General features: G+C 64.2%; 1 protein-coding gene across 1 annotated transcript in view; it reads left to right on the top strand.

The window, feature by feature from the left end:
- MUC5B (mucin 5B, oligomeric mucus/gel-forming) overlaps nt 1–12,994 on the top strand; it is a 42,080-nt gene extending 29,086 nt beyond the window's left edge. The window contains 21 exon segments of the mRNA XM_031653978.1: nt 1–1,095; nt 1,255–2,406; nt 2,467–3,418; nt 3,716–3,897; nt 4,135–4,306; nt 5,663–5,916; nt 6,258–6,444; nt 6,604–6,829; nt 6,937–7,112; nt 7,236–7,305; nt 7,736–7,836; nt 8,302–8,333; nt 8,592–8,772; nt 9,161–9,265; nt 9,402–9,439; nt 9,988–10,107; nt 10,540–10,626; nt 10,747–10,869; nt 11,082–11,124; nt 11,359–11,461; nt 12,227–12,994. Of these exon segments, the coding sequence (XP_031509838.1) occupies nt 1–1,095; nt 1,255–2,406; nt 2,467–3,418; nt 3,716–3,897; nt 4,135–4,306; nt 5,663–5,916; nt 6,258–6,444; nt 6,604–6,829; nt 6,937–7,112; nt 7,236–7,305; nt 7,736–7,836; nt 8,302–8,333; nt 8,592–8,772; nt 9,161–9,265; nt 9,402–9,439; nt 9,988–10,107; nt 10,540–10,626; nt 10,747–10,869; nt 11,082–11,124; nt 11,359–11,461; nt 12,227–12,446 (5,619 nt within the window). The 3' untranslated portion in view covers nt 12,447–12,994.
- Nucleotides 12,995–14,252: the final 1,258 nt, after the last annotated feature.

Raw genomic sequence — 14,252 nt, 5'->3', positions numbered from 1 at the left:
GCCATCCCCTCCTCCACTCCAGGGATGACCTCGATCCTCACAGAGCCAACCACTACAGCCATCACAACAGTGGCCACGGGTTCCACGGCCATGCCTCCTACTCTGGGGACGACTGGGATCCTCACAGAGCCCACCACTACAGCCATCACAACAGTGGCCACGGGCTCGATGGCCACGCCCACCTCCACTCCGGGGACGACCGGGATCCTCACAGAGCCAACCACTACAACCATCACAACAGTGGCCACGAGGTCCACTGCCACGCCTTCCTCCACTCTGGGGACAACCGGGATCCTCACAGAGCCGACCACTACAGCCATCACAACAGTGGCCACGGGCTCCACGGCCATGCCCTCCTCCACTCTGGGGCCGACCAGGATCCAGACAGAACCAGCCACCACTGCCACCATAACTGTGGCCACCAGCTCCACAGCCATGCCCTCCTCCACTCCAGCGTCGACCTGGATCCTCACAGAGCCGACCACTACAGCCATCACAACAGTGACCACGGGCTCCACGGCCACGCCCTCCTCCACTCAGGGGACGACCGGGATCCTCACAGAGCCAACCACTACAACCGTCACAACAGTCGCCACGAAGTCCACGGCCACGCCCTCCTCCACTCCAGGGAAGACCTCAATCCTCACAGAGCTGACCACTACAGCCATCACAACAATGGCCACGGGCTCCACGGCCACACCTTCCACTCCGGGGACGACCGGGATCCTCACAGAGCCAACCACTACAACCATCACAACAGTGGCCACGAGGTCCACGGCCATGCCTTCCTCCACTCCGGGGACGACTGGGATCCTCACAGAGCCGACCACTACAGCCATCACAACAGTGGCCACGGGCTCCACAGCCATGCCCTCCTCCACTCTGGGGACGACCAGGATCCACACAGAACCAACCACCACTGCCACCATAACTGTGGCCACCAGCTCCACAGCCATGCCCTCCTCCACTCCAGCGTCGACCTGGATCCTCACAGAGCCGACCACTACAGCCATCACAACAGTGGCCACGGGCTCCACGGCCACGCCCTCCTCCACTCCGGGGACGACTGGGATCCTCACAGAGCCAACCACCACTGCCACCATAACTGTGGCCACTGGCTCCACGGCCATCCCCTCCTCCACTCCAGGGATGACCTCGATCCTCACAGAGCCAACCACTACAGCCATCACAACAGTGGCCACGGGTTCCACGGCCATGCCTCCTACTCTGGGGACGACTGGGATCCTCACAGAGCCCACCACTACAGCCATCACAACAGTGGCCACGGGCTCGATGGCCACGCCCACCTCCACTCCGGGGACGACCGGGATCCTCACAGAGCCAACCACTACAACCATCACAACAGTGGCCACGAGGTCCACTGCCACGCCTTCCTCCACTCTGGGGACAACCGGGATCCTCACAGAGCCGACCACTACAGCCATCACAACAGTGGCCACGGGCTCCACGGCCATGCCCTCCTCCACTCTGGGGCCGACCAGGATCCAGACAGAACCAGCCACCACTGCCACCATAACTGTGGCCACCAGCTCCACAGCCATGCCCTCCTCCACTCCAGCGTCGACCTGGATCCTCACAGAGCCGACCACTACAGCCATCACAACAGTGACCACGGGCTCCACGGCCACGCCCTCCTCCACTCAGGGGACGACCGGGATCCTCACAGAGCCAACCACTACAACCGTCACAACAGTCGCCACGAAGTCCACGGCCACGCCCTCCTCCACTCCAGGGAAGACCTCAATCCTCACAGAGCTGACCACTACAGCCATCACAACAGTGGCCACGGGCTCCACGGCCACACCTTCCACTCCGGGGACGACTGGGATCCTCACAGAGCCAACCACTACAACCATCACAACAGTGGCCACGAGGTCCACGGCCATGCCTTCCTCCACTCCGGGGACGACTGGGATCCTCACAGAGCCGACCACTACAGCCATCACAACAGTGGCCACGAGCTCCACAGCCATGCCCTCCTCCACTCTGGGGACGACCAGGATCCACACAGAACCAGCCACCACTGCTACCATAACTGTGGCCACCAGCTCCACAGCCATGCCCTCCTCCACTCCAGCGTCGACCTGGATCCTCACAGAGCCGACCACTACAGCCATCACAACAGTGGCCACAGGCTCCACAGCCCTGCCCTCCTCCACTCCGGGGACGACTGGATTCCTCACAGAGCCAACCACCACTGCCACCATAACTGTGGCCACTGGCTCCATGGCCATCCCCTCCTCCACTCCAGGGATGACCTCGATCCTCACAGAGCCGACCACTACAGCCATCACAACAGTGACCACGGGCTCCACGGCCACGCCCTCCTCCACTCCAGGGAAGACCTCAATCCTCACAGAGCTGACCACTACAGCCATCACGACAGTGGCCACGGGCTCCACGGCCACAACTTCCACTCCGGGGACAACCAGGATCCTCACAGAGCCGACCACTACAGCCATCACAACAGTGGCCACGGGCTCCAGAGCCACACCCTCCTTCACTCCAGGGACGACCGGGATCCTCACAGAGCCGACCACTACAACCATTACAACAGTGGCCACCAGCTCCACGGCCACGCCCTCCTCCACTCTGGGGACGACCGGGATCCTTACAGAGCCGACCACTACAGCTATCACAACAGTGGCCACAGGCTCCACGGCCATACCCTCCTCTACTCTGGGAACGACCGGGATCTACACAGAACCAACCACCACTGCCACCATAAGTGTGGCCACCAGCTCCACAGCCACGCCCTCCTCCACTCCGGCGTCAACTTGGTTCCTCACAGAGCCGACCACTACAGCCATCACAACCATGGCCTCGGGCTCCACAGCCACCCTGACCTCCACCCCGGGAACAACGTACCCTCCCAAAGTGTTGACCATCACAGCCACCACACCCACAGCCACCAGCTCCAAAGCAACCCCCTCCTCCACTCCGGGGACGACCTGGATCCTCACAGAGCTGACCACTCTAGCCACCCCGACTGAGGCCACTGGCTCCACAGCCACCATACCCACAGCGCCCAGCTCCTCAGCCACCCCTTTCTCCAGCCCAGGGACGGCAGGCACCCTTCCAGTGCAGACCACTACAGCAACCACGACCATGGCCACTAGGTCTACTGCCATCCCCTCCTCCACTGTGGGAACAGCTGGCACCCCCAAAGTGCTGACCACCATGGCCACCAGGCCCACAGCCACTGGCTCCACGGTTCCCAGCTCGTCCACCCTGGGGACCACCCACACCCCCGCAGTGCGCCCCAGCAGCCTGCCAGCCTTCAGCGTGTCCACTGTGTCCTCCTCAGTCCTCACCACCCTCAGACCCACTCACTTCCCCAGCTCCCACTTCTCTACTCCCTGCTTCTGCAGGGCATTTGGACAGTTCTTCTCACCTGGTGAGTGGACGTGGATAATGCTCCTGTAGCCTTTCCCCACACGCTATGCTAACCTGGGTCTGCTTGTCCTGGGAGCCAGTTGCTTTCTCCCTGCCAGCCATGCTTGTTCCCCACTGGCCTCACTTGGCTCCCCCTGGCCACACCCAGTCCCCACTGGCCACGCTCAGTCTCTGCCCTCCATGGTCCCTCCCAGGAGCAGCTGCTCCCTTCTCCGTGGCCTCTGCCTTCGCTCCCCCAGGACTCTGGCTTGCTGGTTGCTGGGAGTGGCTTATCTTCCTACGGTGTTGTTCTTCACAGGGGAAGTAATCTACAATAGGACAGACCGAGCCGGCTGCCAATTCTATGCTGTGTGCAACCAGCACTGTGACCTCGACCGCTTCCAGGGCACCTGCCCCACCTCCCCACCACCAGCGTCCTCCACCCTGCTGCCCTCGCCCTCCCCTGCCCCTGGCTGTGACAATGCCATCCCTCCCCGGCAGGTGGGCCCCGCCTGCCCTCTATCTTCCCTGCTGTGTGCACAGGGTCTGGGTCGGCTGGAGGCACAGCCAGTGCCCAGCCCCTGAGGCCCAACTCAGTGACCCCCCGCCAGTAGCTCCAGCTGGTGGAGGCACACAGGGTCTGGGGGCCAGGCTAGCACGGGGGCCGCCCTCCCCAGGCAGGCTCTTGTGGCCACCTGGGGCTGGTCCAGGTGAGGACGTGCATGTTCCCGTCTGCAGGTGAATGAGACCTGGATCCTGGAGAACTGCACGGTGGCCAGGTGTGTGGGTGACAACCGTGTCGCCCTGCTGGACCCAAAGCCCGTGGCCAACGTCACCTGCGTGAACAAGCACCTGCCCATCAAAGTATCGGACCCGAGCCAGCCCTGTGACTTCCACTATGAGTGCGAGTGTGAGTGCGTGGGCGGCCGTGGGACTCCCCCAGGGGGCAGGTGGAGCAGAGGGTGCTGTCAGCCAAGCTGGCAGAATGGGGCATGGTGGGGCACAGTGGGGCATGGTGGGGCATGGTGGGCATGGTGGGGCATGGTGCAGGCATAGGGTGGAGACATAGGCGACATGATGACATGATGGGAGCATAGTGGGAGTGTGGCAGGCATAGTGAGAGCATAATTGGGCCTGTGGTAGGAGGTCATGGTGAGCAAAGTGGGGAACACAGTGGGGGCATGGTGGGGCGTGGTGAGGCACAGTGGGGTGTGGTAGGGTGTGGTGGGGCACGGTGGGGCACAGTGGGGCATGGTGGGGCATGGTGAGGCACAGTGGGGTGCGGTAGGGTGTGATGGGGCATGGTGGGGTGCAGTAGGGCATGGCGGGGGTGGTGGGGCGTGGTGGGGGTGTTTGGTAGATCGGTGGCATCCCTTCAGGAAACCATCTTGTACCATGCTGTCTTGGGCCTCAGTGGTGCACGCTGTGTGAGCTCTTAGCGTGCAGGCTCTGTGTCCACAGGGCTGAAAATGCTGACACAGCCCAAAGGAGAGGGAGCAGAGGCCAGGTTGCTGAGCTTGTCTGCACATCAGCCTGTGTGGTTTGAAAGGGACCCCATCCAGGGGCTTCTGGGGCCTGGAGAAGCTCAGGATGGAAGTGGGAGCCCAGAGGAGCTTTTGTCTCCTGGGTCCTAACAGCGGCTTCCATCACTGTGCGGGACCCGCCGCTAAGAGGTGACGGCGTTCTCTCTCCTCCGCACGTCCTTGGCCCAGGGCTGCTGTTCCAAACCTCCACATGCTGGGGAGCTTAGACAGTAGAATCTCACTCTCCGTCCTGGAGCTGGAAGTCTGAGATCAGGGCTACGCTCCCTGCTGAGGGTCTGGGGAGGTCCTTTCTGCCTCTCCCAGCTTTGGGGGCTCCAGGTGTCCCTTGGCTGTGACCGCATCCCTCCAATCCCCGCCTCTGTCTCTCTGTGGCCTCCCCTCTCTGTCTGTCTCTCTTCTGTCTCCTGTGGGGACACTGGTCATTGGATTGAGGGCCCAGCCAGCTAGTCCCCGATGATGTCACTTCAAGATGCTTCCCTTAACCCCATCTGCAAAGACGCTTTCTCCCGGCAAAGCCACATGCAGAGGTTCTGGGGTGGCCATAGATTTTGGGGGACACCATTGCAAGCACTGGACCCATTTGATAGACAAGGCAGTTGAGGCCCTAGGGCTTCAGTGGCTCCCCGAGGCGGCAGTCACGGTGGTGACGCTGGCTGCCATGGCGCCTGGGGAGCGAGGGCACCACCATGGAGCCTGCCAGCCCGTCCGTCTGTGTCCCGCAGGCATCTGCAGTGTGTGGGGCAGTTCCCACTATTCCACCTTTGACGGCACCTCTTACACCTTTGAGGGCAACTGCACCTATGTCCTCATGAGAGAGATCCACGCACGCCTTGGGAATTTCAGCCTCTACTTGGACAACCACTACTGCGTGGCCTCTGCCGCTGCCGCCAGCTGCTCCCGCGCCCTCAGCATCCACTACAAGTCCATGGATATCGTCCTCACCGTCACCACGGTGCATGGGAGGGAGGAGGACCTGGTGAGTCCAGATGGCGGGCGGCACGGTATTGGCCCAGTCCCAACCACACCTGGGCAGGCCGACTGCAGGCCGGGTGACCCACGTGCCGCAGCGATGGCCCTGTGCCCGAGACAGCTCCCAGGGGGCAGGGAAGGCCTGTGGGGCCGCCTTAGGCCGAGCACACCTTGTGGCCTAAATGCAGTCGACTGGAGACCCCAGGCCCTCAGGGAAGATCTGGGCTTTGGGGTGAGGGATATACAGGGGGGTCTCTGCACGTCGAGGCAGAGCCCCAAAGGCAAACCCCACTCCCCGAGCCCACCTGGCATTGCCTCCCAGCTCAAGGTTCCCCCGGATTCCCCCAGATCCTGTTTGACCAAATTCCGGTGAGCAGCGGTTTCAGCAAGAACGGCGTGCTTGTGTCTGTGACGGGGACCACCACCATGCGCGTGGACATTCCTGCCCTGGGTGTGAGCGTCACTTTCGATGGCCACATCTTCCAGGCCCGGCTGCCCTACAGCCTCTTCCACAACAACACCGAGGGCCAGTGCGGTGAGTGGGCGGCGGGTCCTGCCCTGGCCAGGGCTGCTGCTGGGCCTGATGACCCAGTGAGCATAGGGGAAGCCCAGGGAGGGGAATGAGTGGGGGAGGCAGGTGGGGGCTGTGAAAGGCTCCCTGGATTCCAGCCCCGCAGTGACACCCTGCCCGCAGGCACCTGCACCAACAACCAGAGGGACGACTGTCTCCAGCGGGACGGAACCACTGCCACCAGCTGTAAGGACATGGCCAAGACTTGGTTGGTCCCTGACAGCAGAAAGGACGGCTGCTGGGCCCCGACCGGCACGCCCCCCACTGCCAGTCCCCCGGCCCCGGTGTCTAGTGCACCCACCCCCAGCCCGTGCCCGCCGCAGCCGCTCTGTGATCTGATGCTGAGCCAGTGAGTCCTCCCTTCGGGTGCTGCAGGCCCTGGGGCGCCCCCGCCTGCCCCCACACAGGCAGCTCCCTGGGGCCGGGCTGAGGCGTGCTGATTGCTTTGCCCCACAGGGTCTTTGCCAAGTGCCACGACCTTGTGCCCCCGGGCCCATTCTTCAATGCCTGCATCAGCGACGGCTGCCAGGGCCACCCCGAGGTGCCCTGCCAGAGCCTGGAGGCCTACGCAGCGCTCTGCCGCGCCCGGGGAGTGTGCAGTGACTGGCGAGGTGCAACCGGCGGCCTGTGCGGTGAGTGGGGGCGGCCCGGGGCCCCAGACTCCTCGGCCTCTCTGAGTGGCCTGTGCGGTGAGTGGAGGCGGCCCTGGGCTCCCCAGACCTCTCAGCTTGTCTGACACCTCTCTGTGCCCACAGATCTCACCTGCCCACCCACCAAAGTGTACAAGCCGTGCGGCCCCATACAGCCTGCCTCCTGCAACTCCAGGTGAGTGCAAGATGGCTGGTGCCGTCCCCGCCACCCAGGCCTGCCTGACGGGTCGGGGGGAGCAGGAGGAGGCCAGAGGGTGTCCCGCTGGGAGTCACAGATCTCTGGGGTGCCCCTGAGCCCAGGACTCCTTGGAAAACATCCCCTGCTGCTCCCGGATGCCTTAGAGACAAGAGTCAGGCAGGGGGCACATCCCTGGCTAGGCCTGGCCCCCCATCCCCACCTGGCCCCGCCCCCGAGTCTCACCCATCCCAGACTACCCTTAGCCCCGCCCAGCCCCGCCCCCAGCCCCGCCCACTCTGAGTCCCGCACTCCACCCATTCGTCTCCTTCCCCGCTGCCCACTGCCCATCCTGGGGACTCCCGTGGATGACAGTACCGGGAGGCCTCCTGGATCTCTAGGTCCCAGGGCCTCTCTTGTCGCCCTGCAGGAACCAGAACCCACAACTGGAGGGGCTGGCGGAGGGCTGCTTCTGCCCCGGGGACCAGATCCTCTTCAGCGCACACACGGACACCTGCGTGCAGGACTGCCGTAAGCTCCTCCACCTGCCGCGGGACAATTCCCTGGGCCCAAGCACACGCGGGGTGGGAGGGGCCGCCCAGGCCCGCGACATGCTCTCCCCTCTCCCCAGCGGACCCCTGTGACCTGTTCTGTGCCCCCAGAGGCACAAGATGGCCCTATTGTGGCCCTGAGCCCTGCAGAGCCCCCACGGTCCCCTGAAGCCCCACTGGGAGGCTCCGTCCTTGTGTGACCCTGTGGTGGTCCCTTGCCTGAGCCCTGCCTCCCACCATCATGGGTGAGGCTTCCATGCACTGACAGCTGGGCTCACAGTGCCCTGGCCTGAGCTCCAGCCACATCTGACACCCTGAAAGTTCTCCAGGGCCTTCCATCCCACGGGGGAAGCAGGCGCCAGGCCTGAGAGCACCTCCCGTGGCCAGAGGCCCCTCCGCCTGCAACCTCAGCACCCTCAGTGACACCGTGCTGTTTCCTTTCCAGCCTGCGTGGGACCTGATGGGCTTCCCAAGTCTGTGAGTGGCTCCACCCCCACCTGCCCTACCCCACCCTCTTGCGAGCTTAGGGAGGGAGCGAAGGAGCATCTCCACCCCACAGGGCAGCTGTGGGGCGCCCGAGTGTGATATGGACGTGTTGGTGGCTGGTGTGGGCTTCCTGCCCCCCCAATCTGGGCCACTCGGGTACCAGCCCAAGGGAGGGGGTGGCCGGACAGATGCCCAGGGTTGACCTGTGCCTGTCCAGGAGCCCTCAGGGACCCCCTCAATCCATTCCAGCCCGGGCAGCAGTGGATCAGCAACTGCCAGTCCTGCGTGTGTGATGAGGGCTCAATGTCGGTGCAGTGCAAGCCCCTGCCCTGTGAGGCCCAGGGTCCCCCCACACCGTGCAGCCACCCCGGCTTCGTGACCGTGACCAGGCCCCGGGCCGACAACCCCTGTTGCCCTGAGACCGTGTGCGGTAAGACCCTGTGGAGCAGAGGTGCCTGGCGTAGGGTGAGGGGGGACAGAGCCGGTGCCCACCAGGGGCCTGTGGGGTGGGCACAGGAGAGCAGAGGAGAGCCACTGTGTCCTGGCATGACCGCGACAGGAGCACTCAGCAGAGATGGCCTCCAGGTGCATTATTCTCCTCCTAAAGATGAGGCTGGTGACCTCAGGCCTGCCCAGGAGTGGCCCGGGGATGTGGGAAGCAGCGGGGAGGTGGCCAACCAAGGGGCCTGGAGGGAGCCCCGAGGGGCCGTGAAGCAGTCAGGTCCTCAGGGAAGAGCACGCCTACGACTTACGCTGGGAACAAGTGGTCGGGAGGAGGAGTGAGCAATGCCCAGACAGAGCCCTCCGTCCTCCCGCAGTATGCAACACAAGCACCTGCCACCAGAGCCCACGTGTGTGCCCGCTAGGGCAGGAGCTGATCAGCACCCAGAAGGAGGGCGACTGCTGTCCCACCCTCTTCTGCAGTGAGCAGGGCTGGGGCAGGACTGGGGCCGGGCTGTGGGTGGCCACTCACCCGGGGGTAGGGGGTGCAGGACGGTGGGGGCGCTGGGGCATGTGCATCTTGCCATCGGTCGTGGGCTCAGCTCCCTTTCCTTCCAGGACCTCAGCTGTGTTCCTACAATGGCATCTTCTATGGGGTAAGGGCACAGCAGTGGGCGGGTGTGGCCCTGGGACTTGAACATGTGTGTGGGATGCCCCGGGGCCCTCTGAGCCCCTCTCCTTGTCTTGACATTCCTGCCATGAGGGCAGATCCGCACAGGGGCCCTGGGCAGGTCAGAGCTGGAACATGCTTGGGACTCGGGGGCACCTGACGTTGACAGTCGTGAGTTCCACACCTGCTGCCTCTGAGAGGTCCCTTCGGGGCTCCCAGCAACGGCCTGGGGGCAGCACACTCCTGCCCGGGGTCCCTGCCCGCCGGATTCCTGCCCCCACGGGTCTCTACCCACCAAGATTCCTGCCCATATGGGGTCTCTTCCTGCCCGGATTCCCTGCCCACCTGTGGTCCCTGTGTTGGTCCCTGTGTGCATCGGCTCCCTGCCTGCCTGGGTCCATGTTCAGCCAGGGGTGCATCCACGCTCCATTTGAGGAAGGAACAACTCCCTGCGGGCCCCAACGGGTCATGGGGAGGAGTCCTGGCCATGGTGCCCCACCGGTGCCCTCAGTGCCACCCTCCCACCCATTGCAGGTTGGTGCAATCTTCCCAGGGGCCCTTCCCTGCCACACGTGTACCTGCCTCTCTGGGGACACCCAGGACCCAACGGTGCAATGTCGGGAGGATGCCTGCCACAATACAACCTGCCCCCAGGTGAGACCCGAGGCACCCGCCCCCAGGGGAGCCCACAGCTGCTGGGCAGACCCAGTCCCGAGTCACTGTTATCCCGGCTCCCTGGGGTTCTCTAGCTTAGCCATTGCTGGGGTCTTGTTTGTTCCCAAAGGGAGGGTATGAAGTAGAAGGATGACTGAGGGGGGCTGGGGGTGGGACAGGACCTGCAGGCTGCTGGGGACAGGGTCTGGGATCAGGTTCCAGGAAGGCAGGGGTAGGTAGAGAGAAGGTGCTGGAAACCGGGGTGAGGCTGAGCCAGGATAACTGGGTGGGGGCAACTTCTTTGGGTATAGACCCAGGCAGGGACAGGGCTAAGGACCCCTGGGCCACTGGGGTATAGACAGGAGGGCAGGCTGGGCTGGGGCATGCACTGGAGGAGAGGGTTAGGGCCTGATGCCCCTCCTGTCCCCACAGGGCTTTGAGTACAAGAGAGTGGCCGGGCAGTGCTGTGGGGAGTGCGTGCAGACCGCCTGCCTCACGCCCGATGGTCCGCCAGTCCAGGTAACAGCAGAGGCACATGGGGGCAGGTCTCAGCTCCCTCCCTGGAGACCCTCACCCCCAACAGGGCTCCGCACAAGAGATCATCGATACTCAGCTTCCACTCTCACCCTTGCATTTCAGCTGAACGAAACCTGGGTCAATAGCCGTGTGGACAACTGCACCGTGTACCACTGTGAGGTCGAGAGCGGAGTCTATTTGCTGACCCCACAGCCTGCATCCTGCCCAGAAGTGTCCAGCTGCAGGGTGTGTGCTGGAGGCCCCACCCCTGCCTGGAAGGCCCTGCCCCTGCCCCTGCCACTGCCCCTGCCTGGGAGGCCCCACCCCTGCCTGGGAGGCCCCGCCCCTGCCTGGGAGGCCCCACCCCTGCCTGGGAGGCCACACCCCTGCCTGGGTGGCCCCCTTTCCCCAGGAGAGAGGCCCCGCCCACAGCCCTGCCCCTGTCTTTGGCCCCCCAGGGGAGCCTCAGGAAAACCGGCTGCTGCTACTCCTGTGAGGAGGGTAAGTGGAATCCACCTTCCCACACCAGCTCCAGCTCCAGCTCCAGCCTGTCGCTGCCCATCCATTCCTGCCAGACGTCTGCACTGGGCAGCAGTGTGATGCCGGCGTCCAGACTCCACCCTCGGTCCTGGAGGGCCCTGGGAGGGGTGGTCCTGTGGGGAGGGTCGGCCCAGCAGGTCCAGGCCCTCAGAGTGAGGGTCCGGTGGGGTCTGCATCTGCCTTTCCTCCTCCCAGACTCCTGTCAGGTCCGCGTCAACACGACCGTCCTGTGGCACCTGGGCTGCAAGACCGAGGTCAACATCACCTTCTGTGAGGGCTCCTGCCCCGGAGAGTCCAGGTGAGTGCGGTGGGTCCGCCCTGGCCCGTCAGTTGGCTGGCACCCTGCTCTGGGTCAGGGGGGCCTATGCCAGCTCCAGGAAGGAGAGAAGGAGCTCCCCAGCAGGGCTCCCCCTCTCCACGTCCATCGGTAGAAAGCCTGGGGCCGCTGTCCCCAGCAGCGCTCTCCCTCTCCATGTCCATTGGTAGAAAGCCTGGGGCCGCTCTCCCCAGCAGGGCTCTCCCTCTCCATGTCCATTGGTAGAAAGCCTGGGGCTGCTCTCCCCAGCAGGGTTCCCCCTCTCCACGTCCATCGGTAGAAAGCCTGGGCCCGGCTGAGCTGAGCCACATGGCACAGAGCTCCCAGCTGCGAACCCAGGTTTAGGTGACCCCCGGGGAGAGTGGGCGGAACCAGAGCCTTCTGTAGAGCCCCCCATGACTTGCCGCTGTGGCTGGCTGTCAGCAGGAAGGGCCAGGAGGGTTGACCCTTAGCTAGAAGAGGCAGGAGGAAGGGTCAAGGACTGCTCAGAGTCAGCAGGATTGGAGGAGCTGGTTCAGACAGGCGAACAGCAGGCCACAGAAGACAGACCCGGGAGCCAAGGGACCCTGGGGCCCAGAGCTGCCCGTTCTGAGAAGGTGGAGCCCCACGTGCCCACAGAGCAGGCCACTGTGGACAGAAGGGGACGGCCGTCTGGCCCAGGACCCCAGAGGCCCACGCATCAGTGTGCCTGGGCAGAGAAACGGAGGGGCCAAGGTGGCCGATGTGAGGGCCCCCCTGCGTCCACAGGTACTCAGCAGAGGCCCAGGCCATGCAGCACCAGTGCACCTGCTGCCAGGAGAGGCGGGTCCACGAGGAGACGGTGCCCTTGCGCTGTCCCGACGGCTCGACTGTCCTGCACACCTACAACCATGTGGATGAGTGTGGCTGCACGCCCTTCTGTGTCCCTGCGCCCATGGCTCCCATATACCCCCCCGGCTTCCTGGCCCAGGAGGCCACTTCCATCTGAGGATGTTCTGCCTCCATCCCCATGCTCTGTCCACCTGGAGCCAGGACGTGCATTGCCCGATCATGAAAACCTTGGGCCTGCTCTGCAGAGCCCCTGGCCTCTGTGTGTGGCACCCCGTACCTCTGTGCTCCTGCTGCCCACCCTGTGGGTGAAACCGGACCCTGGAAGGGTGAAGGACCAGCAGGACCCCTTTCAGGAGGGCACCGCTCAGGAGTCCTGTCCTGGGAGAGCCTGTGGCCCACCTTGGCCTTGCCCCTCCTTGATGTCACTGGGACGCCCCGGAACAAGCTAAGCGTGTGCGGGCCTGTGTGTCCCTGCCATGGCCAGAGTCTCCATGCAGCACGGATTCTGGCCACATCCGGCCACTGGGGCACAGACAGGCTGGTCCAGGCAAGGCCGGCTGCTGCCAGGAAGCTGCACTAGACCTGCCTGCTGCAGGGTACGTCGGGGCTGAGGTCACAACGGCCAGGTCAGAGAGAGGTCGGCATCCCAAAGCCCCCTCTGCTCAACCCAGCCCAGTTTTGCAAATAAACGCTGAGCATCGAGTATGTTCCTGTCCGGATGTCTTTTCTTGCCTACCATCTCTCCCAGGCTGTCCGGGTCCCCTGTGAGCTGCTTGCCTGGGGCCTGCAGGCTGGAGAACACATCTGGGGGACAGTGAAGGACCCCCAGCAGCCACTGAGGGGCCAGGAAGCCTCCGGGAGGGCCGGGCAGGGTGGGGGACAAGGAGCCGCTTGGTCATCCACATGCCCCTGTGGGCACCCTGGGAGTCACTCTTGGGCTGTGGGAGCACTGCCCAGGGGCCGAGGGGCAGGGGGCCGCCAGGACCCAGAGGTCACCCCGGCTGTTATTTCCAGTATGGGGGATTGTGTGAGGAAACCAGCTCATGCAGGAAGATAGAGGCAGTCAGTGGGGCAAGCAGGCAACCAGGCCTGGTCAGCGGGGAGGCAGCCACCCGCCAGGGCAGGTGCATGGAGCCGGGCGCAATGCTGCCAGGCTGGTGCTGGGCCCTGCGGGGCCGCTTTTCACCCCGTCCTCGGGGACTTTTCACCACCCCCTCATTCCCGTCCATGCACACCTCCCTGGGAATGCTTTCCTTGGGCCACTTGCTACACGAGCCACACGTGAGCTTGCTCGCCTCCTGTCCCGCCTCCACACACACAGGCAAGGCTTTCTGCCCTTCCTTTCCATTGCTCTGTCCAGAGCAGAGAGCACCCGGTGCAGACGGTAGGGTATCGGGGAGCCTGTGGGATGGGTGGGGTTGGCAGCTGGGGCTGCAGGTGTGGGCAGGGAAGACAGTGAAAGTGGTACCAGCCAGGACCTAAACACAGCGGGATGGAGGGAGCTTTGGACACAAAATGACCTCCTACTGGGCAGGGGGCGGTTACAGGCAGACTGTGACCTGGGGAGACGAGAGCAATGCTCATGCCTGGCTGCGGAAGCCTCTGCTGTGGGTGCAGAGTGGGGCCTTCCCCACACTGGGGCCTGCCTCTGCCCTCTGCCCTCTGCCCTCTGCCCTCTGCCCTTGGGTGGGTCCTGCCCTGCCCAGGAAGTGATACTATCATGCTGTACATTTACAGAGCTCCCAGCTCCTAGGGGCCTGGCCAGGCCCCTGCTAGTGCTCCAAAGCTCCAGCCTCTCCTGCCCTCCTGGCCGAGGCCCAGCAGGGCCGGCCACCCCAGGACTGGGCTGGAGATAGTCAGGGGACCTGACAAGGTTGCAGGTGGGCTCTGGTGGGTGGTGGGCTAGGATGGTCACCACTGGGGTGAGCTTCTATAGGTTTACCCTGCGCCTCCGAGGCTGATT

This window comes from Papio anubis, chromosome 12, assembly GCF_008728515.1.
Source record: "Papio anubis isolate 15944 chromosome 12, Panubis1.0, whole genome shotgun sequence".
Classification (NCBI taxonomy): Eukaryota; Metazoa; Chordata; class Mammalia; order Primates; family Cercopithecidae; genus Papio; species Papio anubis.
Note: the sequence above shows the minus strand (reverse complement) of the source record. Positions and strands in the feature narration are given on the sequence as shown.